Genomic DNA, 27192 nt, shown 5'->3' with positions numbered 1-27192 from the left:
ACTCTTGTTCTTGGACTCTAGCTTCTGCTTCGACCTCAAGGAAGCTCATGTTGGCATCATAGCACAGGCGTTCTTTCAGGCCTGCAACCAACTGATCTCTCAAGACTTAATCCAGGGCACCTGGTCCTCCTTATTTACTGCCGGTTTCCTTGGTTATCTGGGCTGTTACCTCCTCAACTCGCGTATTGAGTAATTGTCTCTCCCTCTCTCTGAAACAAAGAAAGAGGCGAGTGCGTAAATCAGTTGTATCACCGTGCATGTCCTCTAAAATCTTGATCACCTTATCTACCGTATCATGGTCTCATGGCTGCCTGAACATGACCGTCTGCCTCTCCTCCTCATCCAAATTCAACAACTCTGACTGTAAGGCAGGTGTCATGAGGTACAAATGTTACATACTTATCAAACGTTCAATCCAGTCCCACATCATTACATTGTCAACCTTAAAATTTGCTATATTGCTAAGCATAGATCTGAGGGGAATGCCTCCCCTGGTGAGTCCGGTTTCAGACTGATACACCTTTTCTGCACTAGATTTTTGCATCCTGCCGACTGCACCAAATGTAAAGCAGGTGATCTGAATGCAACAGTGGAGATAACAGGCGGGATCAACAATCTAATTCTTTTTTATTCACTTAACAGAATTATATACGGAAAAAAATATTATCACAGAAAAATTACACACGAACAATATTCACAGTATCATTAACAGGCAATTACTTGCATAGAGATATATTGGTTAGTACATTACAAGAGACATGTCCTTGAGATCAGTTTGGGATCTACAATCCAACCTCGCCTCCTGCCAACCTCCACTGGTAGGTAGTATCAGTGAAAGGAGTGAAATATGGAATTACAGGTATCTGGTTGTGTGTGAACGTATTAGTGTCCACCTTCTTATTCATTCCATTGTTTTAAAGTCAAGAATATCTGTATATTGACCATACTGTAAGAAAGGTTGTTCTGTCCTCACTAGCTGAGGCAGGCTCATACGTAGCTATACAGTCAGCTAAACCGCTATACCGGGGTCCAATAAGGAGACTGTGGTTGAGTCTGTGCTTTATTAAACGTAGTGGTATATTGATGCGGTGAAACTGTGAACAATGATATACATAGAATCAGTGCATGGCATAGAAAAGATACATAATACACATGATATACATTATGCATAACATTTAGAAGGCTAGTGACTAAACTAGGAGTACAACTGGTTAAACTAAGCTAATATAGAGCAGAAATATCTATAGGAAGCATAAAGACATACCGGCAATGCAATCGCAAGAGGGATGAAGTGAAGCGTCTTTCCTTGAAGGCAAACCGAAGAAAGTGAAAGGAAAAATGGAGGGAAATGGAGGCTGAGCTACCATAATGCATTGCAAAGGAGGAGGAGAATCAGACATGGATAATACAAAAACAAGATTGAACTGCCAACATAACTCTGACCGCTAGAGGGAGCCAAAGCATCACAAACAAATAAAGGTATGAACATCCATACTGAGAAACCTGCAATTACGCAAACAGATAATCAGGGTAGCAATATTAGATGGCGGAGACAGAACACTCCCCGTCTGGCATCAACGGATGTCACTACTCCTTTCTTCCGAAGGCAACAATAGGACCAGTTCAGATACCGGTCTGGAAAATGTCTTAGGTTCATTCCCTTTGGTCATCCTTAGCTCAACTTTGCGGACGTTGCCGTCCTTGCTTGGGAACGTTGCGGTAACTAGACCAAGTGGCCACTGGTTCCGGTGAATCTGACAGTCTTTCACAAGAACAAGGTCACCTATGTTCAGATTAGGTTTAGTAGATTGCCACTTCGTACGTGGCTGCAGGGTAGACAAATATTGTTTGCGCCACCTGTCCCATAAAGTATTTGCAAGACTTTGTACCTGTCTCCATTGGCGCTTGTAGAGGTCCTTAGCGTCGAATCCTCCTGGAGGGGCACTGGACAGTCCTGTTTTCTGGGTAAGTAAAGTAGCTGGAGTCAATAACAAGGGCTCCTCAGGGTCATTAGGAACTGGAACCAGGGGTCTTGCATTGATTATAGCTGCAGCTTCAGCCATGAAGGTGATTAGGCTTTCGTGGGTAAGCCTTGCTGCTCCTTCTGTAAATAGTCTTCCTTGATGCTTGACCAGATTGTGGTAATGTTGTACGATTCAGTAGGCAACGTGACATTTTCCGGGAAGTATAAGAGGGAATTTCTCCACAAACTCCATCTCAGCTTCTTTGAGTCGGCCTCCTACTCTCAGTAGGCCGCTGTTGTCGATGAATGGGTCGAGTTTTCTCAATATGCTGCTCACTGGTATTGGAGCTTTGTTAGTAAGACATTGGATTTCTGCAAAGTAGGTTTCTCTTTGAACAGTGAGGATGATGTGATTTCTAGAGAACTCTAAGTCGGAGGTAACGTAGGTATTTTTACAAAGATGCCAACCTTTACATTTTTCTGTGCCACAAGTTCTGGTAGCCATGAATGAGCGAGCTATATGTGTCAGGCAGGTAATGGCTCGAGTAAGTGACTTCCAACTTGAGAATGTGTCGAACCTGCAAGATCCAAGCTGGATAACAGAGGTCATTGTATGTAGTGTAGACACCTGAGGGCGGATTTCAGCATCTGAGTCCTCTCCTACAAGTTCGAAGGTGTCTGGAAAACATTCCTCAATGTACAATAGTTTTGGTCCAGAGAGCCACGTTGTGCTTCCTAGTCGACTTGCGTCAACTGCTCTAGTTGCATGATCTGCGGGATTCTGGTCTGTGGGTATGTAATGCCACTGCTGTGGGTGAACTGATCTCCTGATTCGTAGCACTCTGTTATTGACATAAACGTAGAATCGCCTGGTTTCGTTGTGGATATATCCCAGGACTACTTTGCTGTCTGAGTAGAACTTGGCCTGTGTCAGGTCGATATCCATTTCGGATGCGATGAACTCCGCTAACTCAACGGCTAAGACTGCGGCACAAAGCTCTAACCTGGGTATAGTGTGCTCTGGTTGTGGTGCGAGTTTGGCCTTTCCCATGACGAAACCAATGTGGCACTGACATTTGGAGTCTACAGTTTTGAGGTAGGCAACAGCGGCAATTGCTTTGACAGAAACATCTGCAAATACGTACAGTCTTTGGCTCTGTATCGCAGTAGATGGCACAGGGGTGTACGGTCTTGGCATATGCAAGTTGGAGAGTGCTGCTAACGAGTTCTTCCACTCTTCCCACTGGATCCTCTTATCAGGTGGCAGAGGTGCATCCCAGTCAGATGTTTCCCTAGTTAAGTCTCTTAGTAGGGCCTTGCCTTGTATAGTAACAGGAGCTGCGAAACCCAAGGGATCGTACAGACTGTTGATGGTAGACAGGACGCCTCTACGTGTGAAAGGTCTTTCTTCCTGACTGACCTGAAAGGTGAAAGTTTCTGACTGTAGATTCCAGAGAAGCCCGAGGCTGCGTTGCATTGGTGCGGGGTCTGACCCCAGGTCCAGGTCTCTGAGACCATTACATAGGTCCTGAGAAGGGAACGCTTCCATGAGTTCTTGGCTGTTTGAGGCTATTTTATGAAGCCTAAGTTTCGAGCAGGCAAGCATGTCCTGAGCTCTCCTGAGAAGACTGATGGCAGTCTCATTTGAAGGCATGGCTTTTAGACAGTCGTCGACATAAAAGTCCTTTTCTATGAATTGTCTGACATCTGCTCCGTATTCTGCTTCTCCTTCCTGAGCCGACCTTTTGAGTCCGTAAATGGCGACTGCAGGTGAAGGACTGTTGCCAAAGATGTGCACTCTCATGCGATACTCTGTGACTTCTTTAGTAGGATCATTGTCTCTGTACCAGAAGAATCTTAGGAAGTTCCTGTCTCTCTCTCTCACAAGGAAACAATGGAACATTTGCTGGATGTCAGCGATGAAGGCAATGGAATCCTTACGGAAGAGCATAAGTACACCCAGTAGTTTGTTATTGAGGTCTGGTCCTGTCAGCAGAACGTCATTCAGGGAGACATCATTAAATTTAGCACTGGAATCAAACACGACTCTGATCTGGCCTGGTTTCTTAGGGTGGTATACTCCGAACATGGGTAGGAACCAGCATTCTTCAGAGTCTTTGAGAGTGGGAGCTAGTTCTGCGTGACGGTTTTCAAAAATCTTTGACATGAAGGAGAAAAAGTGATCTTTCATCTCTGGTTTCTTTTGCAGAATACGAATGAGAGAGGAGAAACGTTGTAATGCCTGATTTCTGTTGTTCGGTAGATGTGGTCTGTGGGTTTTGAAGGGAAGAGGTGCGACCCAGCTGTTGGTCTCATCTTTAACGAGTCCCTTGTCCATTACCTCTAAGAACAACTTGTCCTCTACCGACATTGCCACTTGGTTGTCCTGCTTAGTTCTCTGGAAGACTGTGCACCCTAACTGATCCTCATAGCTTCCCGACACTATACTGCTGTTGTGAGTAAAGTCTATTAAATGATCATGTAGTTGGATGCTGTGTGGCAGTTCCCTGACATGGAACTCATTGTTATAAGGTTGAAACAGAGATGGACGTCCTTTCTCCAATGTATTTGTCAGCATGCTTGTCACAGAAGATGGGGCGTGCATGCGTCCCAAGCATACGTTGCCAATTATGACCCATCCTAGGTCTAACCTTTGGGCATAGGGAGCATTGTGGAGTCCATTGATATGACGTCTCACTTTATGAACCTGTAGGATATCTCTCCCCAACAACAGAATTATCTGGGCCTGATGGTCGAGTTCCGGTATAAGGTGTGCTATTCGTTTTAAGTGAGCGTGATGGATTGCTACATCTGGTGTAGGGATTTCAGATCTATTGTCTGGGATCTGGTTACATTCGATGATCGTAGGTAGTGGTAGGCAGAATTGTCCGTCTAAAGACTCGATCTGGTAGTCAGTAGCTTTCCTGCCTGCTGTTGTCACAGTACCTGCACACGTCTTTAAGGAGTAGGGAGTGCTTGGCCCTTTGATGTTGAATAGGTCAAAGAGCGTTGATCTAGCCAAGGATCGATTACTTTGATCATCCAAGATAGCATACAGTCTTACAGCTTGGTCTCTATGGCCCTTCGGGTATACTTTGACGAGGCATATTTTTGAACAGGACCTACTGTCTATTGTTCCTTTGCAGACCTCGGTGCATTGTGAAGTGATCTCTGGCATAGCTGTATCAGTGTTCCTTTCCTCCCCGCCATGCTCACTGTCAGCTGGCGTGTTTTGTGTACTCCATGGAGCTGGGCCAGGGTGTAGAGCGGTGTTATGGTCTGTGGTGCCACATTCTGTGCATTTTACACTGACCTTGCAATCCTTGGTGAGATGAGCTGTGGACGAGCAGCACTTGTAGCAGATACCGTTTTCTTTCAGGAAGCTTCTGCGATCTGGCATAGATTTTCCTCTGAAGGCTTTGCATTTCAGGAGAGGATGAGGCTTCTGATGAAGTGGGCACTGCTTGTCAGGGTCCTGCACCTTAGTCTCTGATTGGGAGCAGCCAGCAGACCTGTAATTAGAACCTGAAGAAGAAACATAAGTCTTGTGTACTGCCACAGATGTTCTGCGTGGATTTGCAGGTGGTGACGGTGTGGCATATGGTATTGCTAAGTCAAAGCTGGGATCGTTTCTAATTCTCGCTTGTTGGTGTATGAAGTCTAAAAAAACGGAGAAGGGAGGGAATGGAACGCTGTGTTTGTATTTGTACGTGGAACCATGTGTGAGCCACCTCTCCTGTAGATTGTAGGGCAACTTCTGGACTATAGGGTTAACACCTCTGGCTGTGTCGAGAAATGCAAGTTCCTGTAGGTCGTCCTCATATTTGGCAACTTGGACTTCCTTCAGCAGGTCGCTTAGCTCTCTAAGTTTCTGGAGACCTTTGTTAGATATTTTAGGAAAGTCATTGATTCTTTTGAACAAGGCTCTTTCTATTACTTCTGCTGAGCCGTAACACTCATCCAGCCTTTTCCAGATCTCTTTGAGGCCAGTCTCAGGGCGGTTTATATTAATGACTCTGATCCTTACTGCGTGTTTGACTGACTCTTCTCCCAGGTATTTGACTAACAGGTCTATCTCTTCCCTGTGTTGTAGCCCCAAGTCTCTAATGACATTTTGGAAGGAAGCTTTCCAAGCTCTGTAACCTTCAGCTCGGTCAGTGAATTTCATGAGTCCCTTGGCAACCAGTTCACGTCGTGTGAAGAACTTGGCAAATTCTGTCGTGAACCGGTTGTCAGCAGAGTATACTGGTGATGGGTCGCCCTGATAGTGATGTGAGGTGCGTTCGTACCTGTTAGTGTCCTCATGGTGGCGCCAGCCGGTGTCGTATTGCTTCGGCCTGATGTACGGTGCGTCAGCAGGGTGATCCACGTTGGTTACCTGATGAGGGGCAAGGTAGTCATTAGCAGAGTTGTTTTGCCTCACATTTTCGAGTTTGTTTCTGTCCTGAGCCTCGTGACGACTCTCGCTCACTTCGCTGGAGGTGTCGTATTCTGGTTTTGGTACTGGTTCAGGGTTATAGTTTGGATCAGGAAGGTCATTAACATACTGAGATGTGCGTTGTGGTGAGTCTTGCAGTGGAAACTCCAGACTCGACGTACTGCTTTGGCTATGCAGCTTGGGATTTTGCGCGGCTTCTAGCGATTCTGATTCGGCGAGGGCTGCGGCAGCTTCCCTTTTTGCTGCTAGGCTTTCTAAGGCGGCATCCACACGTGCCTTCTCTAACTGCGACCTTCTCTCTTGATCGGCTCTCTCATCATCTATGCGTGCTTTTTCTAACTGCAACCTTCTCTCTTGATCGGCTCTCTCATCATCTATGCGTGCTTTTTCTAACTGCGACCTTCTCTCTTGATCGGCTCTCTCATCATCTATGCGTGCTTTTTCTAATTTAAGTTGCATCTCTTGGTCAGCAAAGCTCGCTCGTATTTTGGCAGCTTCAGCATTTGCGCGGGCAATGGTGACAGCGCTGCTGATGGATGTTGTCTTTGAGGAGACGGAAGTAACAGATCTTGTCCTATGCGATTTGTGAGACATGGTGTCTTGGGAAAGTGCTTGGCTGTGCAGAGATTGCTGTAGCTGTATTTAGTCCCTGTGTAGCCGGTGACTTGAATCCCACTAGTTGGATGGCTGCCGTTTCACTGTTCTGTCCTCACTAGCTGAGGCAGACTCATACTTAGTTATACAGTCAGCTAAACCGCTATACCGGAGGTCCAATAAGGAGACTGTGGTTGAGTCTGTGCTTTATTAAACGTAGTGGTATATTGATGCGGTGAAACTGTGAACAATGATATACATAGAATCAGTGCATGGCATAGAAAAGATACATAATACACATGATATACATTATGCATAACATTTAGAAGGCTAGTGACTAAACTAGGAGTACAACTGGTTAAACTAAGCTAATATAGAGCAGAAATATCTATAGGAAGCATAAAGACATACCGGCAATGCAATCGCAAGGGGGATGAAGTGAAGCGTCTTTCCTTGAAGGCAAACCGAAGAAAGTGAAAGGAAAAATGGAGGGAAATGGAGGCTGAGCTACCATAATGCATTGCAAAGGAGGAGAATCAGACATGGATAATACAAAAACAAGATTGAACTGCCAACATAACTCTGACCGCTAGAGGGAGCCAAAGCATCACAAACAAATAAAGGTATGAACATCCATACTGAGAAACCTGCAATTACGCAAACAGATAATCAGGGTAGCAATATTAGATGGCGGAGACAGAACAATGGTTCTATTTCTCATAAGCTGTCGCTAAGCAATCATATACACTGTGCGATGCGCTGGTCAGTGATCATTTAATAAGCTGTTAACACAAGATGAACTGGCTTTAGATGCGCTGGACAATAGGTAATAGACACATGTACACTGCACATAAGCTGACATTGTTCTCTGCAGCGCAGTTCTTGTTTACACAGAACAATGCAATACCAAGAGGAATTAAATTTTTAGGGAAATCAAAAGATAATTTTATCTGACAAACGAGCGTTTTGCTCGTTCATCTAGAGATCAACAGCCTGTACAGACTGCACAATTACCGTGACAAGAGCATTCCTAGGGACACTATTTTCCAACCCTTGTGCAGTGTAATGTTTGATGTAATAAAAAAATTAGAATAATAGTTTCTGTAGTGATTCTAATTGTAAAAGGTAGACTAATGATTAGAGATTTTAGCTGATGAATACATTTTTAACAAGTGTACAATGATTTGCTTATTGTAATGTTTTAAAATGCAAAGCAGAGAACAATAGGGCACGATGGAAAAAGATCTTCACACTAGGATAAGGTAAATGTATACACATAGGAAATAAAGGTTTACTCCAATCATCATAAATATCTGAAGCATGCAGGTCTCATTTCTTAGCCTTATCTTGCAGCAAAATGAATGGAAAAGTAGCTACTTATGTGCCCCTCTCTCTAGTACTGTGAGATAATCCTGCAGATATGCTACTAACACCCCTTCAAGTGAAAATAGTAATGGAGATAGAGGTTCCTTATTCAGAGTTTTAAAAGGAAAGATATACCACACTTTCTGATAATCAAAATAGCTCATTATTTCAGAAAGAGTATTTCCACCATAAAAATAATGACACATTTTGCTATTAGCGAGGAGAATGGCAATGTCACAAAGACCACCATAAATATATAATAGTAGAAAAATGCATATGTATAGGGAAGTTCCCAAAAGAAATAGTGCTTCTGACCAATAGGTGAAAAAGAAGTTCCATAAGGAAGGGTAAAAAAAAAACCAGGCAATGCGGTTCAGTATCAGAATGATATGGCCAACATACAGGTGTCACTTAGGCTACTTTCACACTTGTGTCGGTACGGGCCCGTCGCTATGCGTCGGGCTGATGTACCGACGCACGTTGTGAAATAAATGAACAACGGGGGGGCAGCGGATGCAGTTTTTCAACGCATCCGCTGTCCCATTGTAATGTCTGGGGAGGAGGGGGCGGAGTTTCGGCCGTACATGCGTGGTCGAAAATGGCGGACGCTACGCACAAAAAAAGTTACATGTAACGTTTTTTTGTGCCGACGGTCCGCCAAAACACGACGCAACCGTCGGCCATGGGCTAGTATAAATCAGTTATTGTGTGTGTGTGTATGTGTGCCTATTCTGGTGAAAGCTCCGAATCATTCCTATCCCTAGTGTTGATGAATGCTGGCGAATGTTGGAGCTGTCTAGCGCCAGTTAGTGCCATCCATCACCAGGCACAATCTATAGCGTCTAACAGCAGCGTTAGCCAGTGCGGCACCGTGCGCAACCAGTGTGCTTACTTGTCCCTAGTTAGGGCAGTTAGTGGTGTTCGCCAGTGCGGCGCTGCATGCACTCAGTGCGGTTAAACATTATTTAGGTTTTTCCCTGGCACCGCAGTTGTGGCGCCAAGCACTAGTGGTCTAGAGCAGGGGTGTCAAACTGCATTCCTCGAGGGCCGCAAACCATGCGTGTTTTCAAGATTTCCTTAGCTTTGCACAAGGTGCTGTAATCATTATGTGTGTAGGTGATTAAATTATCACCTGTGCAGTACAAGGAAATCCTGAAAACATGACCTGTTTGCAGCCCTTGAGGAATGCAGTTTGACACCCTTGGTCTAGAGGGACTCTAACCACGTGTCCTTGGGGCAGAGTCCTGTGACCCAATACTAGCGTTCACTCTGCGGTATTGCAGCCCTGTGACACAACAGGGTTTGCTTCCTTACATACCGGGTGGAGCTAACCCGTGTGTGTTCACATTAAACCACCATATACTGTCCGCCATTACCGAGCAGCAGGTGTCATCTCTGCACGGTGGACCCCGGGCTGCGAACGCTCCTTATACCATTCTTATAATTATTTGGTGCATTCAGCCAGCCCTAACACATATTGCCTGTTTTTACACTAGAGTAACTACTTTTCTGCCTTTATCTAGTGCTCCGGGCCAGCATGGTGTTTGGGAATTTCCTATATATTTTTCATATACCTCATATTTTATTGAGCATTGGTGTCATCACAATTCTTGCCTATTAGAACCTCTGTTAATAAAAAATCTGTGTGTAGAAAAAAATCAGTGATAATGTCTTTTAAGATAATTCATGATGGTGAATATCAATGTTTTATTTTTATTTTTCAGAAATTTAAGTTCTGAAATAAATAATTGCTATCTGTAACATAAAGACCAATGTATCGTGCCCATGTAGCAAATGATGTGTTTGTGAATTCTCCTTTGCAGTCAGTTTTTAAGACCGTCCTTTGGAGAAGTAATGATTAGTGATGAGCAAATATACTCGTTACTCGAGATTTCCCGAACACACTCGGGTGACCTCCGAGCATTTTTTAGTGCTCGGAGATTTAGTTTTCTTCGCCGCAGCTGAATGATTTACATCTGTTAGCCAGCATAAGTACATGTGGGGGTTGCCTGGTTGCTAGGGAATCCCCACATGTAATCAAGCTGGCTAACAGACGTAAATCATTCAGCTGAGGCGAGGAAAACTAAATCTCCGAGCACTAAAAAATACTCGGAGGACACCCGAGCATGCTCGGGAAATCTCGAGTAACGAGTATATTCGCTCATCACTAGTAATGATATCTGTATATTGTATGTAGAAATGTACCGCAGTGTAATATAGCGGAATCCACATTCTGCTGGTCATCTGCTCATGGAAACAATTTAGTGCGATGATTGCGAATTGGTCTACAGTTCTCCTTTTGCACAGTAATGTTGGGAAATGATTCTAATTTCTTGAGAACTAGACATTGTGAATATATTCATTCTCAGTGCCAAAGACAAATCTTTGTAATATGTTATGTTATGAACGCCTGCATAAATGTGTTGCTTTCTACTATTTTCATTTCGTCTGTTATCTGTAGAAATAATGAATGCCGCTTCTTCCGCTTGTAAAGGCAAAGCCATAATACACTCTTAATAAGATTGTCTCTATGCTCTTGAAAGGTCATTGATCACATTTTTAATGTATGCAAATGGGTATTATTGCAATGAACTTTCGGTAGGGGGGGATTACATTATTCTGATTTATACACACACACAGGAAGTTGAACCATATTTTTTTTTGCTGAACCTCTTCTTTCCTTCCAGAGCCGCCGTTATGTAAATGATGTCGTAAAGATCTATTCAATAACTGCCACCAATGTTCTGGATGGAGTCGCATCGAGCTGCCGTCTCTGTGCCATGGGCGCTCAGCACTTTGGGTCATCCTGTGTTCCTTGTCCTGCTGGTCACTACATTGATAAGGAGAGCAGCACATGTAAAGAATGCCCTCCTAATACTTACTTATCCCCTCATCAAGTCAATGGAAAAGAGGCTTGCATCCCATGTGGGCCTGCTAGTAAAAGCAACAAGGTACAGCTATTTCATTAATGACTTAATGAAGACTTTTTATTGTTGTCAGACACACATGCATACTGTTCTGGTGCAACCCAGTATAAACTTTAGGATATAATCTCCGCGCTAACTACATGAAATGGAGGGTACAACAGACCTAAAAAATGCCAAAAAGAATAGGTATATACAAAAATTATATATAGAAGGGAATAAGATATGATGTACCGTACTCACTTGTTATAGAATATTTGCCGATTTGGGCAGCTATATGGGAGCTTTGATGCTTGAAAAAGGAGAGTATATGTACAATATGCTGGAAAATAATAAAATGATATTAATACCGTGACTATAAATTGTATATAATGTGCTGAGGATAATGAGGGGTACTTACTGGCAGACAATGCTGCATGAGAAATTGAGTGAATCCTCAGTGTAAAGTGGGCATAGGCTAGATAGATGGCCAGTACACGGAGACTGTTTATAGTAGAGAAATACACTGGAACAATGTATTGCGGAGCTACTGCCGTATATAAAAAGGAAATATTGAAAATATATAGCAGGGTAACAAATGCAGTGCCCCAGGGGACAATAAAATTGAAATGCACACTTACTAGTGAATATGCTCCAGCTGGATCCAGAGGCGTTAACCCTGACGAAGAGAGGAGACACCTCTCGATACGCGTTGGTCAAATCCATTCTGGGCCTCCGTCCTAGCTACTTTGTGACGTCACATCTTAGCCCCGCCCACCCTTCGCGCTGCGTCTCAGCGCTGCTCTCGGCCGGAGCGCGCCTGACACGACCGCGATTCTGCTCTCAGCGGCTCCCCACCTAGCCGCTCTCTGTGGTGGCACCTTTACCCATTGGCGGCCAGCCTCGGCTCTGCTCTTCGGCACTGGATCGCCGCTATCATTGGGTCCTGCCCAGCCCACCTGCTCACTAGTGTGCCTCCTTCCAGAGGTTTTTCATCTACCTGCTATCTGCACTAGCACCTTGTTCCATCGCTAGCTGTCCACAGTTCCGTACTCCGGCACCACCATCCTGTTGCCTCTGGATCCAGCTGGAGCATATTCACTAGTAAGTGTGCATCTCAATTTTATTGTCCCCTGGGGCACTGCATTTGTTACCCTGCTATATATTTTCAATATTTCCTTTTTATATACGGCAGTAGCTCCGCAATACATTGTTCCAGTGTATTTCTCTACTATAAACAGTCTCCGTGTACTGGCCATCTATCTAGCCTATGCCCACTTTACACTGAGGATTCACTCAATTTCTCATGCAGCATTGTCTGCCAGTAAGTACCCCTCATTATCCTCAGCACATTATATACAATTTATAGTCACGGTATTAATATCATTTTATTATTTTCCAGCATATTGTACATATACTCTCCTTTTTCAAGCATCAAAGCTCCCATATAGCTGCCCAAATCGGCAAATATTCTATAACAAGTGAGTACGGTACATCATATCTTATTCCCTTCTATATATAATTTTTGTATATACCTATTCTTTTTGGCATTTTTTAGGTCTGTTGTACCCTCCATTTCATGTAGTTAGCGCGGAGATTATATCCTATTCTTTTTTAGTCCACTCATCCTTTGCAGGTATACGCACAGAGCCTGCTTATATCTCCAGCGGCTTCTGCATTTCCACTTCACCCCTGTCGCTAGTGGTAAGCGCCAGTGGTATCTTTCTGATTTTTCCAGTATAAACTTTACTCCTGATTAGACGCAGTGCTTTAAGAGGTTTTTCCTATTTCCTCTTTCCTATGCCCTAGCTCTTCAAAAAGTCTTGTGCAGAGGACTGTATAAATCAGTCTAGTGACATCTGTGTGTTTGACAGATATCGCTAGTACCCGTTATCCTATGTGAACGTGTACGTGTCCAATTTTTTAGTCGCCCATTCATGCCTATGGGTCCGTGAAAAACAAACAGACTGGGTGGTCTGATTTTCACGGACTGACATAATGGAGAAGGTGGAGAAACGTTTTTTTCTCTCCACCTCTTAGAAGATCGGATCCCACTCTGATCAAACTCTGATCAGAGTGTGAATAGCAGAATCAAATCGATTTTCTCGAATGGAAAAAAACCTGTCATCTGCACTTAACCTTACGATCACTTTTCTTATAGAATATACTTTCATTACCTGCACTACTTCTACTAATGCATCTTGAAGTAGGTCACATAATCCTTTGTTGACATGCAGGTTCTACTTTCTGCCTATTACATCCAATTCTCCCCTCATCTGGTCACAGGATTCAGACAGTATGAGGAAAGTACGTCACTTTGCTTCTGATGCTGGTGGAGCTGACTTTCAGTGATTGACCATGTGTCCTGGTATTGGAGGTTTTGTCTCCTCTTCTGACTGAGTACTCCTAAGGTTGTTTTTTATTAGTGTTTGGTCCTGCCTGCCCTTTAAATTTGTAGGCTTTTAACATGAGAGAGGCATGTTTGATAAATATTAGGTTAGGGTCCCATCAGAAAGAATTCTATTGGTGGGCCAATTTGTGTGCTAAGTAGCTTTATTTTATAAGTATATTCTACATAGCAGTAATGCAGTCCAGATTTCATGTAGTCAATATTTACATATGGAGCGCCTGCTAGGACCGTGGGGTACTCGGTACCGGGCCGGTTCTGTTCTTAAAGGGGTTGTCACGGTGGCAGTGACCCGGTCCGTGGCCCTGGACGTCCAGTAAAAGGAGATAAAGTGTAGTGGGAAATAAAGTCTAGAGAGTAGTGTCCGTGACGCCACCTGTGGTATTCGGCCAGGGGTAGACGATGCTGCTTAAAGGGGTCCTCTGGGGCTGATAGTTTTTCAGCTTAGATAGTATAGCTCCCCACAGATAGAACTTGGTTCCCAGGGCTTCAGGTATAGCTGGTAAGAGGGATGGTTGACGGTGGGGTGCAGGACTGAGGGTGCAGGAATTAATTGCAGGAGACAGGAATAGCAGTTTCCTTTACCTTTTACTAGTAGAATTCAGGTACAGCCCAGAGTACAGGTAACAGGTGATGTGGGGTCCGGGCAGCCTGGAAACAGTTGGGATACACTTAGCCAGGTGGGTTCGGGGGCCTTCCCTCTGCACTGTATATCTGACCCTTGCTGCCTGAAGCTCTGCACGAGTCCTCTCAGTGTCTGCATTCTCAACCTGTATGGCTGACAACTTGAAACTTTCATGGGCACTGTCCTTTCTCTGGCAGTCCCAGGCTCCTCACTTGCTGTGGTACCTGCAGGTGTTAGATGGAAAAGGATACTTGCAATCTTCTGCCCTCCGGGTTCAGTAGCTGGGTCTGCAACTCCCACACCACCATGGACCCCGGTGTCCGGTCTCTTGGCATTTTCCTGTAGGGTGACCCCGCTCAAAGCTCCAGATCCCAGGCTCCTCTCCTTTTGCCTCCTCTCCTTTTGCCTCCTCTCCTCTCACTGTCCCTAGCAGATTAACTTACTAACTCCTCCTCCAGCCAGAATATATAGGGAAGCTGCCCTGAAGCTAGGTTTAGAGCTCCCCCTTCTGGCATGGAGTCAGAATGTTGTTGCATGTCAGTATTACCTGATTAAGGGATCCCTCCTTGTTTCCAGGCACGACATCTCCTCCCCTGTGAGGAAGGCAATACCATTGTGGCATCTGGACTCCTGGGGTGCCACACATACATGTTAGAGCTAACAGTGTGGTGTTGTACTCTCTTGTTTGTCAAGGTGTCCAAGCCTGCATGCTTCAATGCTAAGATCACAGCCTTCACTTTTTACTGCACTGATCCTTGAACGGCTGACCCTTCAACTGACAAGCTCTACGATGTGCTGATCATCATTTGAAAGCATTTTTCAGCGCTTGTCAACTCAGGCGACCAGCGCTCCAAAGCATCATTAGGGCCAGTGCAAAGGACACGGAATTCTGTCATCTGAGTCTGCTGATGAGTGGTGCAGACTTCCCCTGCCGATGATTTTGAGTGCAGGAGATGGACCCTTTTATTGACCAGTGCTACAATGTACCTTCTAGTGACAAGCAGCACATCGCAGAGTTTGTCAGCTGAAGGGGCAGCAGTACAATACAGGATCAGTGTAGAACAGAGTGAAGTCTGTGACCTGAACAGGCATCTTCAGATACCATGTCAATTATTTACTACAGTTCTGCCTCCATCTGGAGCAGAGTGGCATGCTCTCTTCATTGGTATGAATCCTGTGCCCAGGTGAGAAGCAGATCGAACATAACAAACAGGAAGAACTACCTGCATATAAGCAGAGGATTACATGACTCACACAGACGTGCTCATAGAAGTGCAGGTAATGAGAGTATGTTAGAAAAGTGGTTGTTAGCAAGAGTTAGGACATATGAAAGAGAGTCAAAGAGTAGTGAAAAACTCCTTTAATGCTTGCAGTAAATAGTTCTTAGCTTGGTGCATGTGAGAGCACACGTTCGCTCTGTCGGCACCATTATAGTCTATGGCCCCGTTGGTACATACTTCCCAATCCTGTTTTGCAGAAGGGTTTGGACATCAGTCCCAACAAGGCCACTGAACGGGAGCCAAAACGCAATGTGAGTTTACTGATGTACAATCAGCACCCTCCTTCCACGCAGACTCTATATGTGCAGTGGCGTAACTACAGTCTGATAGGCAAAATTTGGACCGGGCCTCCCCCATCCTGGTGTGTTTACATATACATATATATATTTGTCCCTTATCCTGGTCCCCTCCTGGTATATACATATATAGGCTCTCCGTCATGGTATATATGTCCCTCTTCCTAGTATATACAGTATATTCCCCTTCCTGGTGTATATGTCTCTTCTCCTGGGCCCCATCCTGGTATATATATATATATATATATATATATATATATATATATATATATATTTTATTTTTTTTTCTATAATATGGTATACATATCCCCCATCCTGGTATATGCACCCTGTTTTACCACTGTCTGTTCTTTAATGCATAAAAAAAAAGTAATTATCCTAACCTTCACTCCACTCCACTGATCACACGGTGTCCTCTTCTGAAGCCAGCAGCTGACTTCAGCGTGCAATAAGCGGGAGTGTATGACGTGCATGCCGATGTCAGCTGCTAGCCTCTTGTATTACTGTACATGCACCCAACGAGTCTGTGTGCCACAATACCCTTCAACTGAATGTGCCTCCTTGGACGCACATCCAGTTGAAGTTTGTGCTGGCGGTGAAGGGGCTCTCACCCGCATTCACCATGGTCGTTACGCCCCTGTATATGTCTCATGGTAAAAACCACTAGCAATTTACCAAATAGTAAGTAAGATTATATATAAGGGCGACTGCATAAGTAAACTGCACAGGGTTTGTCCTCAGTCTGTTTCCATAAAGACACATAGATTTTCATTGAAGCTGTTGAAACAAAACTATAATTTTTTTTATTCAACATTATTTTCAAAGCATCTTCATTTCTGTGAAGTTAGAATTAGCCTTTGTTGGGAGACATTTGTAATAAAATGTGGAACTGTTAGCTTCAGAGCTTCTAATGATCTTGTAACATATTTATTGCTCTAACTCCAGGAAATGATTTGCACCGGCTTGAGTTAATTTCCATTTTTATACTTCATATTCTGTTTTCTCTGCATGAATCTTTTGGTACCATGTCAGAAAAAACAATCTTCCCTATTACAATGCTGTACGAGCTTGATATAATGAATGTCCCAGTTTAGTTGTTAGGCGTGCACTGGTCAAGTGTTTTTTGTTTAAGGCCTGGTTCAGACGAACGTATGAAAAATCATCTACATTACATGCAAAAAATTCTGACAATTTTCAACCATATTGTCATTTGTACAAAATTTTTGAGTCTGTTTTTTTTGTGTCTATGTAGCAACTGTGTGCAATCCGTTTTCATATATCTACATTCAAAAATGTATGTGATCAAATGCAGTTTCCCCTGGTTAATAATGGAAATGTAAAAATCGTATTTCACACTGATGTTCTGTATGGGATCCGATTATTTTTGCGTATCCATAGATTTGAATGAGCAAGGCTAATCTGAGACTTGGAAGCCACAGTTCGTACTGTGAGGTTTTCACATAGATACTCGGTCCAGATGAACAGCCCTATCGCGTTACATTGGTCAGTGTGCTGATTTAAATTTGGACAGCACACATCTGTATTATACGCTTGTCTGAACGAGCAATTAGACTACATCCACATAACCAGGTGACACCTCCTAGTGCAGTGCTTTGCTCTCTTGGACATTCACTGACTCGTAGGGTTTCAATGATCTGTACATACATCTGTTTTAGAAACAGATCCATGTCTCCGGTCTGCAAGTCTCAGATCAAGTCCTATTGTCATCAGCTTTCCTAGTTTCATCAGTTTTTAACTGAGTTGTTAAGAATCAATGACATTATATCTGTTTCAGGGGAAAAAAAGAATAACAAAAAACAAACTAACGTGTTAGGGAACTGAAGTGGCTCCTATAAATGGAATGTACTGTGACACATTTGTGAGCAGATGCTGCCATCTACAGATAACTGGTGATATGTGTAGGAACCTGTAAGTGTACAGGAACCAAGAGAAAGGGGACAGGTTGAATGGGAGGAAGATGAAAGCTTGTGACACCAGGGACATGTGATCTGCTGTGACTCAGCAGAAGAATGTAAAAGTCCACAGAAGTGAAGGACAGCGGTCCGTCATCACCTGGACTTGTAACAAGTCCCCTATGGAAGGAACACCTGCACACGAATGTGTTTGGAGGCATAAACAATAGCTCCCAACTGTCCTGGATTCAGCGGGACTGGCCTGACTTCTGATTCTCACCTCTCTCCAACGTTGTTATCGCTCCTCCTCGGGGGGTGGGTCTGCGTCTCTCTACACTGATATAAATTTAATTTCTTTCTCGCTTCATTGGGGGACACAGGTAACTATGGGTGTAAGCTGCTGTCACTAGGAGGCTGACACTATGCAAATAAGGAAACGTTAACTCTTCCCCGGCAGTATACACCCTCGGACAGGCACAATGCAACTCAGTTTTTGCTTAGTGTCTGTAGGAGGCAGACCTGGATCTAACCACCAGATCTGCATTATTTCCTTTTACAGGGTTTTTTTGTTTTGTTAATCATTTCCCTTTCTCTTTCAGATTCAGTTCTTTGGGTAACAGGGTGCAGATTCTCACCCTGTTTTTCCCACATTTAAGCGACCGAGAGCGCAGTGTAGTACTCCCCGCATTGCCCACTCTCGGACCCGCTGGCAGGACTTCGTCCCCTGTCACCCTTACGGGTGTTTCAGGGTGACTTCTTTGTGTCCAGTCTTCGCCTTTTCCCCTCCTCACCCTTCTCCTCGGAGAGGGCTGAGAGGAAGACGGTGGTCATCTGTGATGACCTCCCCCCTTCTTGTAAGGGGTTGACGCCGTCTTCTGCACCGTCTGGACATGGTGTGGGAAGGATGATCTTATTCCCAGGACCCTCTTCTTCTCCGAGGGATTCTGACGCGATCCTCAGACACCAAGGAGCCAGATTCAAGCAAGGTAGCAAGTGGGATAGGAGCCCACTTTTTCACACCCCCTCCCCTCCCTCATGGTAGCGCTCACCAGTCTCTAGATTTCAAATTTACCACCTAATCATGCGATTCCCGGCATAGTGTAGCTTTCTTCTTCCCTCGTTAGGCCACGCCTCCCTCGCCGGTCTAGGCCTATCAGTGCCGCACTTTCATTTTCTCCAGCACTGGGCATGCCCCCTCTGATGTGCACTGCCTTGACTCTCCACTCCAACACGCCTCCTCGGGCACGTCAGCCTATCAGGATGCCGGTTTCTTTTTCTTGTGTACGAACACAGATTTGCCCGCCCACCACTCGCTCCAGCGTCGCATGGCCAAAGAGGACTGCATCCATCTTTGCGGGCTCCTGCAGCTTCTTTAGGATTTGGAGGGGGACACAGTACCTGCGCTGCTTCTGTGTTCGCTGAGTGACTGGTAGGCTCTGCATTCCCTGCCTCCTTCCTCAGCTTTACTCCCTTCAGCACTCACTTAAGCAGTATCGCCGGCATAGTGTTCTGCTACAGCCCTCTTCAGCAGTATCACCTTTATAGTATCCTGCTGCAGTCCTCATTCAGGCTCTGCCTAGGCCCAACCCCACACAGGCCTCCGGCTACACACCCACGGTGACCCATTACGCTTGTGCCCGCTGTAAGAGAAAGTGGGCTTCAGACCAGCCGTCGCCTTTCTGTCTGTAATGCAGTCCTTCCACCATGTCTGTCCCTCAGGAAGCTCCTATTGCTCAGGTGAGTGCACTCCCCCTCCCCCGGAGTGAGCTGTTGCAATGTCTCAGTCAGTCTCAGACCTGAAAAAAGTGTCCCAGTCCCTGGTTCAGGTCCTGGAACGCTTGCCGCTTCTATCTTCTGCCACCAGTGCCACGAACACCTCCCACGGCGATTTGCTCGCACCTGACCACAACCTGCACAGGGTCAGATTGGAGAAAGGATCCAGAAAGAGTACTCTGTCTGGCTCCTCATCCAGCTCTCCGGAACCCGCGGCACCATCTAGAATACCCCTCTCCACCCGTTCCCCCTCCTCTGAGGCGGATGTCGGGTCGGATGTACTTTCGCACTCATTCAGATACAGATCAGACCTCTGGCACGCAGGACATGGTAGATAGCCTTATTTCGGCTATTAATCAAACCCTTCAACGTAAGGAAGAGGATTCCACCTCCCAGGAGGACTCCGTTTCATTCAAACGGGTGAAACGGCCCTCTAGAGTTTTTCCCAATCACAAAGAGTTTGAGAATACTACCTCTAGACACTGGGAACAACCCTGAAAACGTTTTGCAGGAAGAAAGCCTCTGGATGTCTTGTACCCCCTTTAATCCAGGCCTAGTCAGCAAATGGTCTGATTCCCCTAAGGTAGACCCGCCTGTCTCTTGTCTATCCTCGCAGACAGTTCTGTCTATCGCTGATGCAGCGCCTCTTAAGGACGCTACGGACAGGAAAATTGAGGCTTTATCCAAATCAGCCTTTGAGGCGTCCGGCGCCTCTCTCTGCCTGAATTTCGCCTCCGCTTGGGTGGCGAAAACCGTGTCTGCCTGGGCCAAGATACTTTGCAGGGGCATCGCTGCTTCGGCTCCTTCGGAGGAACTAGCTGATTTAGCGGACCAGAAATATCTGTTAAATGCCTCCTTGGATGCGGCTGCTTGTTCCACAAGAGCAAACAGCAACATCATTGCCATTTGCCGTGTCCTTTGGCTGAAGGTGTGGAACGCTGACCCCGCTTCCAAAAAGTCTCCCACTGGTCTTTCATTCCAGGGCTCCAGGCTTTTCGGCACTAAGCTAGACCAGATCATCTCCAATGCTATAGGTGGAAAGAGCACCTTTCTCCCTCGATCCAGGCCTAAGCGCCCCTTTAATCGTAGGGGACCCAAGTCCTTTCGTCCCTTCCGGCCCTTCTCCTTCTTTGGCGGCTCCTCTGAGCAGGAGCGTTCTTCCGCTTAGGGGGAATGGAGAAAAACTTCCTTCAGGCCTACCCCTCACTGGAGGGCTAAGAGCCGCTCCTCTAAACCTTCTGAATCTCGCAGCCTCAGATTCTCTTCAAGATGACGGGTCACCCCCACCTGGAAATCTTTCCAGGGTGGGAGGCAGGCTTCTTCTGTTCACAGAGGCTTGGTTATCGGTAGTCGATGATGCCTGGGTCAGGGAGATCGTCATGTCAGGCTACAAAATAGAATTTTTTTCGCCCCCAGGAAGACGTTTCTTCCTCTCCCGTCCACCCAAGGAGCCATCCCATGCCCCAGGGCTCCTCCAGGTCATCGATGCCCTACTCACCTCAGGAGTGATCGTTCCTGTTCCTTACCGCAAGCGGTTTTGGGGTTTTTACTCAAATCTGTTCGTGGTTCCGAAAAAAGACTGCTCTCACCACCCGATTTTGGATCTCAAACAGTTGAACCGCCGCCTTCGGGTTTGACACGTCAAGATGGAGTCACTGCGCTCAGTGATCGCTTCCATGGAACCGGGGGAATATCTGTGCTCTGTGGACATTCAGGATGCGTACCTGCACATTCCGATTTGTCAGCAGCATCAGAGGTTCCTTCGTTTCGTGATCCAGGAACAACATGACCAGTTTACAGCTCTCCTGTTCGGCCTAGCGTCTTCCCCCAGGGTCTTTACGAAAGTAATGGCAGCGGTCATGACCATCCTTCGTTCAAAGGGGATCCTCATAATCCCCTATCTCGACAACCTTCTGGTCAAGGATCCGTCTCACGGGACTACGACCAGAGTCTCCAGATCACTCTGGACACGCTGATCTGCCTCGGCTGGATAATCAACAGGGACAAGTCGACCTTGATTCCAACTCAACGCCTCGGGTTCCTGGGCATGGAATTCAACACCATCCAAGCTCGGGTATACCTCCCGAAAGAGAAGTTTTTCTCTCTCCGCCAGGGCATCAAAGCCTTAAAGCGCCCGGTTCCTCTGCCTCTACGGCTCTGTATGAAAGTTCTAGGGAAGATGGTTGCTTCCATGGAAGCAGTACCTTATGCTCAATTTCACTCTAGTCCTCTCCAGCTGGCTCTCCTGTCTGCCTGGGACAAGAACCCACTTTCCCTAGATTGCCTAATTCGCCTGCCTCTCAATGTCATACAGTCTCTCACTTAGTGGACGCTTTCCACCTCCATCCTGCACGGGAGGTCATTTCTCCCCCTCCACTGGCAGATCATCACCACCGACGCCAGTCTTCAGGGGTGGGGTGCGGTCTTTCTCCATCACACAGCACACGGTCGCTGGAATGCTCAGGAGACCCTTCTCCCTATCAATCTCTTGGAGATCAGAGCGATCTTCCTCGCCCTCCTCCGCTAACAGCCCCTCCTTGTGGGAAATCCGGTCCGTGTTCAGTCAGACAACGCCATGGCCATGGCTTACATAAACCATCAGGGAGGGACTTGCAGCAAGCAGATCATGAGGGAGGTGTCAAACATTCTACGCTGGGCAGAGAACCACGTTCCTGCCATCTCAGCTGTCCACATTCCAGGGGTGGACAATTGGGAAGCCGACTTTCTCAGCCATCAGGGCCTCTCATCAGGTGAGTGGTCTCTCCATCCCACCGTCTTCAACCAAATATGTAAGAGATGAGGAGTTCCGGACGTCGACCTAATGGCCTCCTGAACGAACCACAAGGTTCCCTGGTATGTAGCCAGGTCTCGGGACACTATGGCCGTCGGTTGGAAGGCCTTTTTTTGTTGGTGCGACAACAACAGCTTGTTCCCTTTGGTTTTTTTCCCTTCCTTCAGTCCTTGGCTTCCTTCAGGCGGGTCTCAATTCGGGCCTTTCTTTGAGTACATTAATGGGCCAGGTCTCCACCCTGTCCATCTTTTTCCAAAGGGACCTAGCTTCCCTTCCACAAGTCAGGACCTTCCTCCCAGGGTTTGCCCACATAGCACCTCATTTTCGTTCCCCGGTTGAGCCATGGGATCTCAACCTCGTTCTCGGTGCCCTCCAATGCACGCCTTTTGAACCAATCCAGGACATTTCCTTTTCTCTCCTATCTTGGAAGGTGGCCTTCCTGGTCGCCATCACCTCTAGTAGGAGGGTATCTGAGTTAGCGGCATTATCCTGCCGTTCTCCCTTCCTGATTCTGCACCAGGACAAAGTAGTCCTGCGGCCTGTTCCTTCCTTTCTACCAAAAGTAGTTTCGGCTTTTCACATCAACGAGGATATCGTCCTTACTTCCTTGTGCCCTTCCCCGGTCCATCCCTTGGAGAAATCTCTCCACAAGCTGGATTTGGTCAGGTCTATCCGAGTCTATCTTACCAGAACTTCTTCATTTCGCCAGTCCGATCCTCTGTTTGTCGTCTCTGAAGGTCGTCGAAAAGGGCTCCCCGCTTCTAAATCCACTATTGCTCATTGGATTTGTTCGGCGGTTCTGGAGGCATACTGCGTTCAGGATAAACAGCCTCCTCCCGGGGTGAGAGCTCACTCTAACTAGGCTGTAGGAGCTTCTTGGGCCGTTTGTCACCAGGCTTTGGCTTCACACCTTCGTAAGGTTCTACAAGGTGCATACTCAGCCTTCTGCGGATGCAGGCCTGGGTAGGAAGATACTGCAGGCAGCGGTTTCCCACCGGCCGACCTAAGTCTTTTCTCTGACTAGTTTGTTACCACCCTTGGGACTGCTTTTGAACATCCCATAGTTACCTGTGTCCCACAATGAAGCGAGAAAGAAAGAGGGATTTTTGGTTCTTACTGTAAAATCTCTTTCTTGGAGCCTTCATTGGGGACACAGCACCCTCCCTTTATTTTGTACCGTGTTGGCCAACGTGCCGTTGTTTTGGGTTGGTACATAGATTGAGTTCCTTATACTTACTCCTACGACTGCTTTAGCACCAAACTGAGTTGCATTGTGCCTGTCGGAGGGTGTATACTGCAAGGGAGGAGTTAACGTTTCCTTATTTGCATAGTGTCAGCCTCCTAGTGACAGCAGCATACACCCATAGTTACCTGTGTCCCCCAATGAAGGCTCCAAGAAAGAGAGTTTGCGGTAAGAACCAAAAATCCCTCTTTTACTTTCACTTCTGATCAGGTTTCCAAGACTTGAACTCACGTTTCCATGTTCTCAGGCAGGAGATCTGGCTGTGAGCCAAAGCCGATAATGATGCAGATATGAGAATTTGGTCATCGGGACCTGTATTGCAGTCAGTGAGCCCGGAAGCAGATTATACATGTACATAGAAACACATTGTATATAACAATGTATTTCTATGTTCTATGTATATAGCAATGTATTTCTATGTTCTTTGTATATAACAATGTGTTTCTATGTTCCCTGTCTACTATTCCCATAAAACTACTACAAAAATGCAATTTTTTTAACTTTTTTGTAGTCTTCCAGGTACTCAAACTCACAACACAACCACAGCCTTCAGCTTTACAGGCAGGAGCTTAAGCAATTGAACCACAGGCTCTGGTGATGACATTTGGAGAATTTTGTGTACTTGATCTATATTGCGAGCTCTGACTCCACAGGCAGATTATACTGACACATTGTACAGTGTATTTCTAGGTCTCTGTATTCTCGAGGGAGAATAAAAGAGATTTTGTTGGGTCCTATAAAATTACTAAAAAATAATGAAAAACAATTACAATAATGTTGATTTTTTTTTTTTTAAAGAAAAAATAAACATCACAAATAAGCACAAAACATGGACATATTTGGTGTTCCCGTAATCTTAAAAATCCGCACAGCGATCAGATTACTGGTCAGACGGTAACCATTAGATCAAGAGAGAAGGCAGGGATCACACTTTACTGCATGTGTTATTCTTGATATACGACTTGTCATTTATTGGTATTGTACACTCTCTTGCTAAACCTGTGAATAGTTAATAAATAGTTAATAAATTACAGCTAATTTTTTCTTACCACTGGGTCTGCGTTCTCTGTGTGCCTATGCACTCTTGTACTTTAAGAAGCTCTAGAATCCTATTGTTCCTTTTCTCTCAGATGGTAACACTTGCATGGAAGTTTTTGTGAATCACCCCCTTATTAATAGATATTGTGTATTACACATTGTAGAAGAGAAATGTTGCCAGTCCACTAAAAAAATCTGTGTTTTTCTGTTTTTCAGGACCATTCAGCCTGTTACAGTGACTGCAACTTCTCCTATATGCATGAAAACCAGAGCTTGATGTACAGGTTTAACAATCTGAGCAGTGTTGGAACTCTCATTAATGGGCCCAGCTTCACTTCCAAAGGAACAAAATACTTTCATCTTTTCAACATTAGTTTGTGTGGAAATGGAGTAAGTTCCCAGTCTGTATAAGAGGCGGTGGGATGTAGTCATGTAGAAAGGATAAAAAAAATATTCTGAAACATCCTAATAGTGAACCATATTGTTCGGGTCAGCAGCTGCAGTATCGGAATCTGCCTAGGAGTGGTACCTGGTGTCTACCTGCAGTTCAGTCTGTCTCGACCATCAGGAGCTCCAGTGAACACCTGGTAGCCACTTAGCTATGCCCATTCCTAGGCAGGTTCAGTCCTGTGGCACTGTGGGTCCACAAATCCTCTTGCGCCACCATTGGGCGTAACGGTAATGATAGAAAATTCCATTTTTGCTCATTTTAAATACACCATCTGGTTCTGTCGATATTGGTCTTCATTTATTTGGTGCAAATTTGTATAGTCTTTACCAAAGGGGGGGGGGGGGGGTGTGCACATAGTATTTTCTTGGGGCATGCAAGACCATAAAAATTTGCACTAATAAATGTGAAGGCCCATATCTCAAGAATCATATGGAGGATTTAAAAATTACGGTAATAAAAATGGAATACTTTGGGAAACAGCAAAAATAAAACAAGAAAAAGAACTTAACTTTTCATTTGGTGACAACTCTTCTTTAACCCCTTAATGACGGAACTAATTTTGGCCTTAATGACCAGGCCAAATTATTTAAATCTGGCCAGTGTCACTTTATGTGGTAATAACTCTTCAATTGATCCCAGTGATTCTGAGATTGTATTTTGTTATTACATATTGTAATTCATGTTAGTTGTAAATTTTGGCCAAAATGATTTGCGTATATTTCTGAAAATATAAAAAAATGTACAAAAAATTAGAACATTTCGCAATTTTAAAATTTTATTTTTATGCCCTTAAATCAGATAGTTATAACACACAAAATAGTTCATAAATAACATTTCCTGCTTGTCTACTTCACATCTTTATCATTTTTTAAGCATATTTCTTTTGTTAGGAAATTAGAAGCACTCAATTTCAAATTTCTCCACAAAATTTACAAAACCATGTTATTTAGGGAACACATCACATTTGAAGTGACTTTGTGGGGCCTATATGACAGAAAATACTCAAAATTTAAACCATTTTAAAAACTGCACCCCTCAAAGTCTTCAAAACCACATTCAAGAAGTTTACTAATCCTTCAGATGCTTCACAGGAATTAATGGAATATGGAAGGAAAAAAAATGAACATTTTATTTTTTTTCACAAAAATGTAACTTTAGCCCAATTTTTTTTAACTTTTGTAACAGGAGAAAATGAACCATGCAATTTGTTGTGCAATTTCTCCTGAGTACGCAGATACCCCATATGTCAGAAGAAACTACTTGTTGGGCGCGCAAGCAAGACTCATAAGGGAAGGATAACCTTTTGACTTTTTGAAAGCAAAAATAGCTAGAATCGAGAGCAGACGCCATGTCACATTTGAAGAACCTCTGATGTGCCTAATCAGTGGAAACCCCCCACACGTGAACTTTTTCTCCCCGGCAGCCTTGCAGTTTCTGTCACGGGGCAGCGTCGTTGCTTGTTCAGTCACAGAGTATACAGAGTAGCAGCTGTAAAATCTCCCCCGGCCCTGACTGACACTGGCACTGCATTGGGGCCGACTGTCGGTCACGGCTGGGGCCCAGTTACAGCTAAGTTAATTTCCTCCTTGCATTGTTCGGCTTTTTCTGGTGACAAGTTCCCTTTAAAGAAGCACTAAACACAGTTAAATAAAAAATATTTGTGGGAAAAGTCCAGTTTATTTATGGCAAATATGTTTTTGTCTATCTAAAGGGGGAAAGGAAGGCAGTGTGTACTGACAACATTACTGATGTCACGACGAAAGAGATGGAAGCAGAAGCTGAAGACGTGTCAAATTTTGTGAAGACCTTTGTTTGTCAGTCTACTATCATTCCATCAGATAGCAAAGGATTCCGCACAGCTCTGTCCTCTCAGTCTGTCAGCTTGGCTGATGCTTTCCTAGGTAATACATATATATTATCTTCAATATCTTCATGGCCTATGTTTCATGGATGTTACATTTGTATTAGAGGACATCTCCACCTTAAAGGGAACCTGTCACCCCCAAAATCGAAGTTGAGCTAAGCCCACCAGCATCAGGAGCTTATCTACAGCATTCTGGAATGCTGTAGATAAGCCCTCGATGTATCCTGAAAGATGAGAAATTGAGGTTA

The 27192-nt window shown here is 45.0% G+C and overlaps 1 protein-coding gene across 1 annotated transcript in view; it reads left to right on the top strand.

Annotated features, from left to right (window-relative positions):
• Window positions 1-27192, top strand: part of ELAPOR2 (endosome-lysosome associated apoptosis and autophagy regulator family member 2) — a 185788-nt gene that overhangs the window by 128673 nt on the left and 29923 nt on the right. Inside the window, exons 14-16 of the mRNA XM_069765167.1 lie at window positions 11048-11311; window positions 24846-25019; window positions 26792-26981. Coding sequence (XP_069621268.1) covers window positions 11048-11311; window positions 24846-25019; window positions 26792-26981 — 628 coding nt within the window. The remainder of the gene's footprint in view (window positions 1-11047; window positions 11312-24845; window positions 25020-26791; window positions 26982-27192) is intronic.

The sequence above is a fragment of the Ranitomeya imitator genome, chromosome 4, assembly GCF_032444005.1.
Source record: "Ranitomeya imitator isolate aRanImi1 chromosome 4, aRanImi1.pri, whole genome shotgun sequence".
Lineage (NCBI taxonomy): Eukaryota > Metazoa > Chordata > Amphibia > Anura > Dendrobatidae > Ranitomeya > Ranitomeya imitator.
The sequence above is the reverse complement of the archived record's forward strand: the minus strand, read 5'-3'. Positions and strand labels throughout refer to the sequence as shown.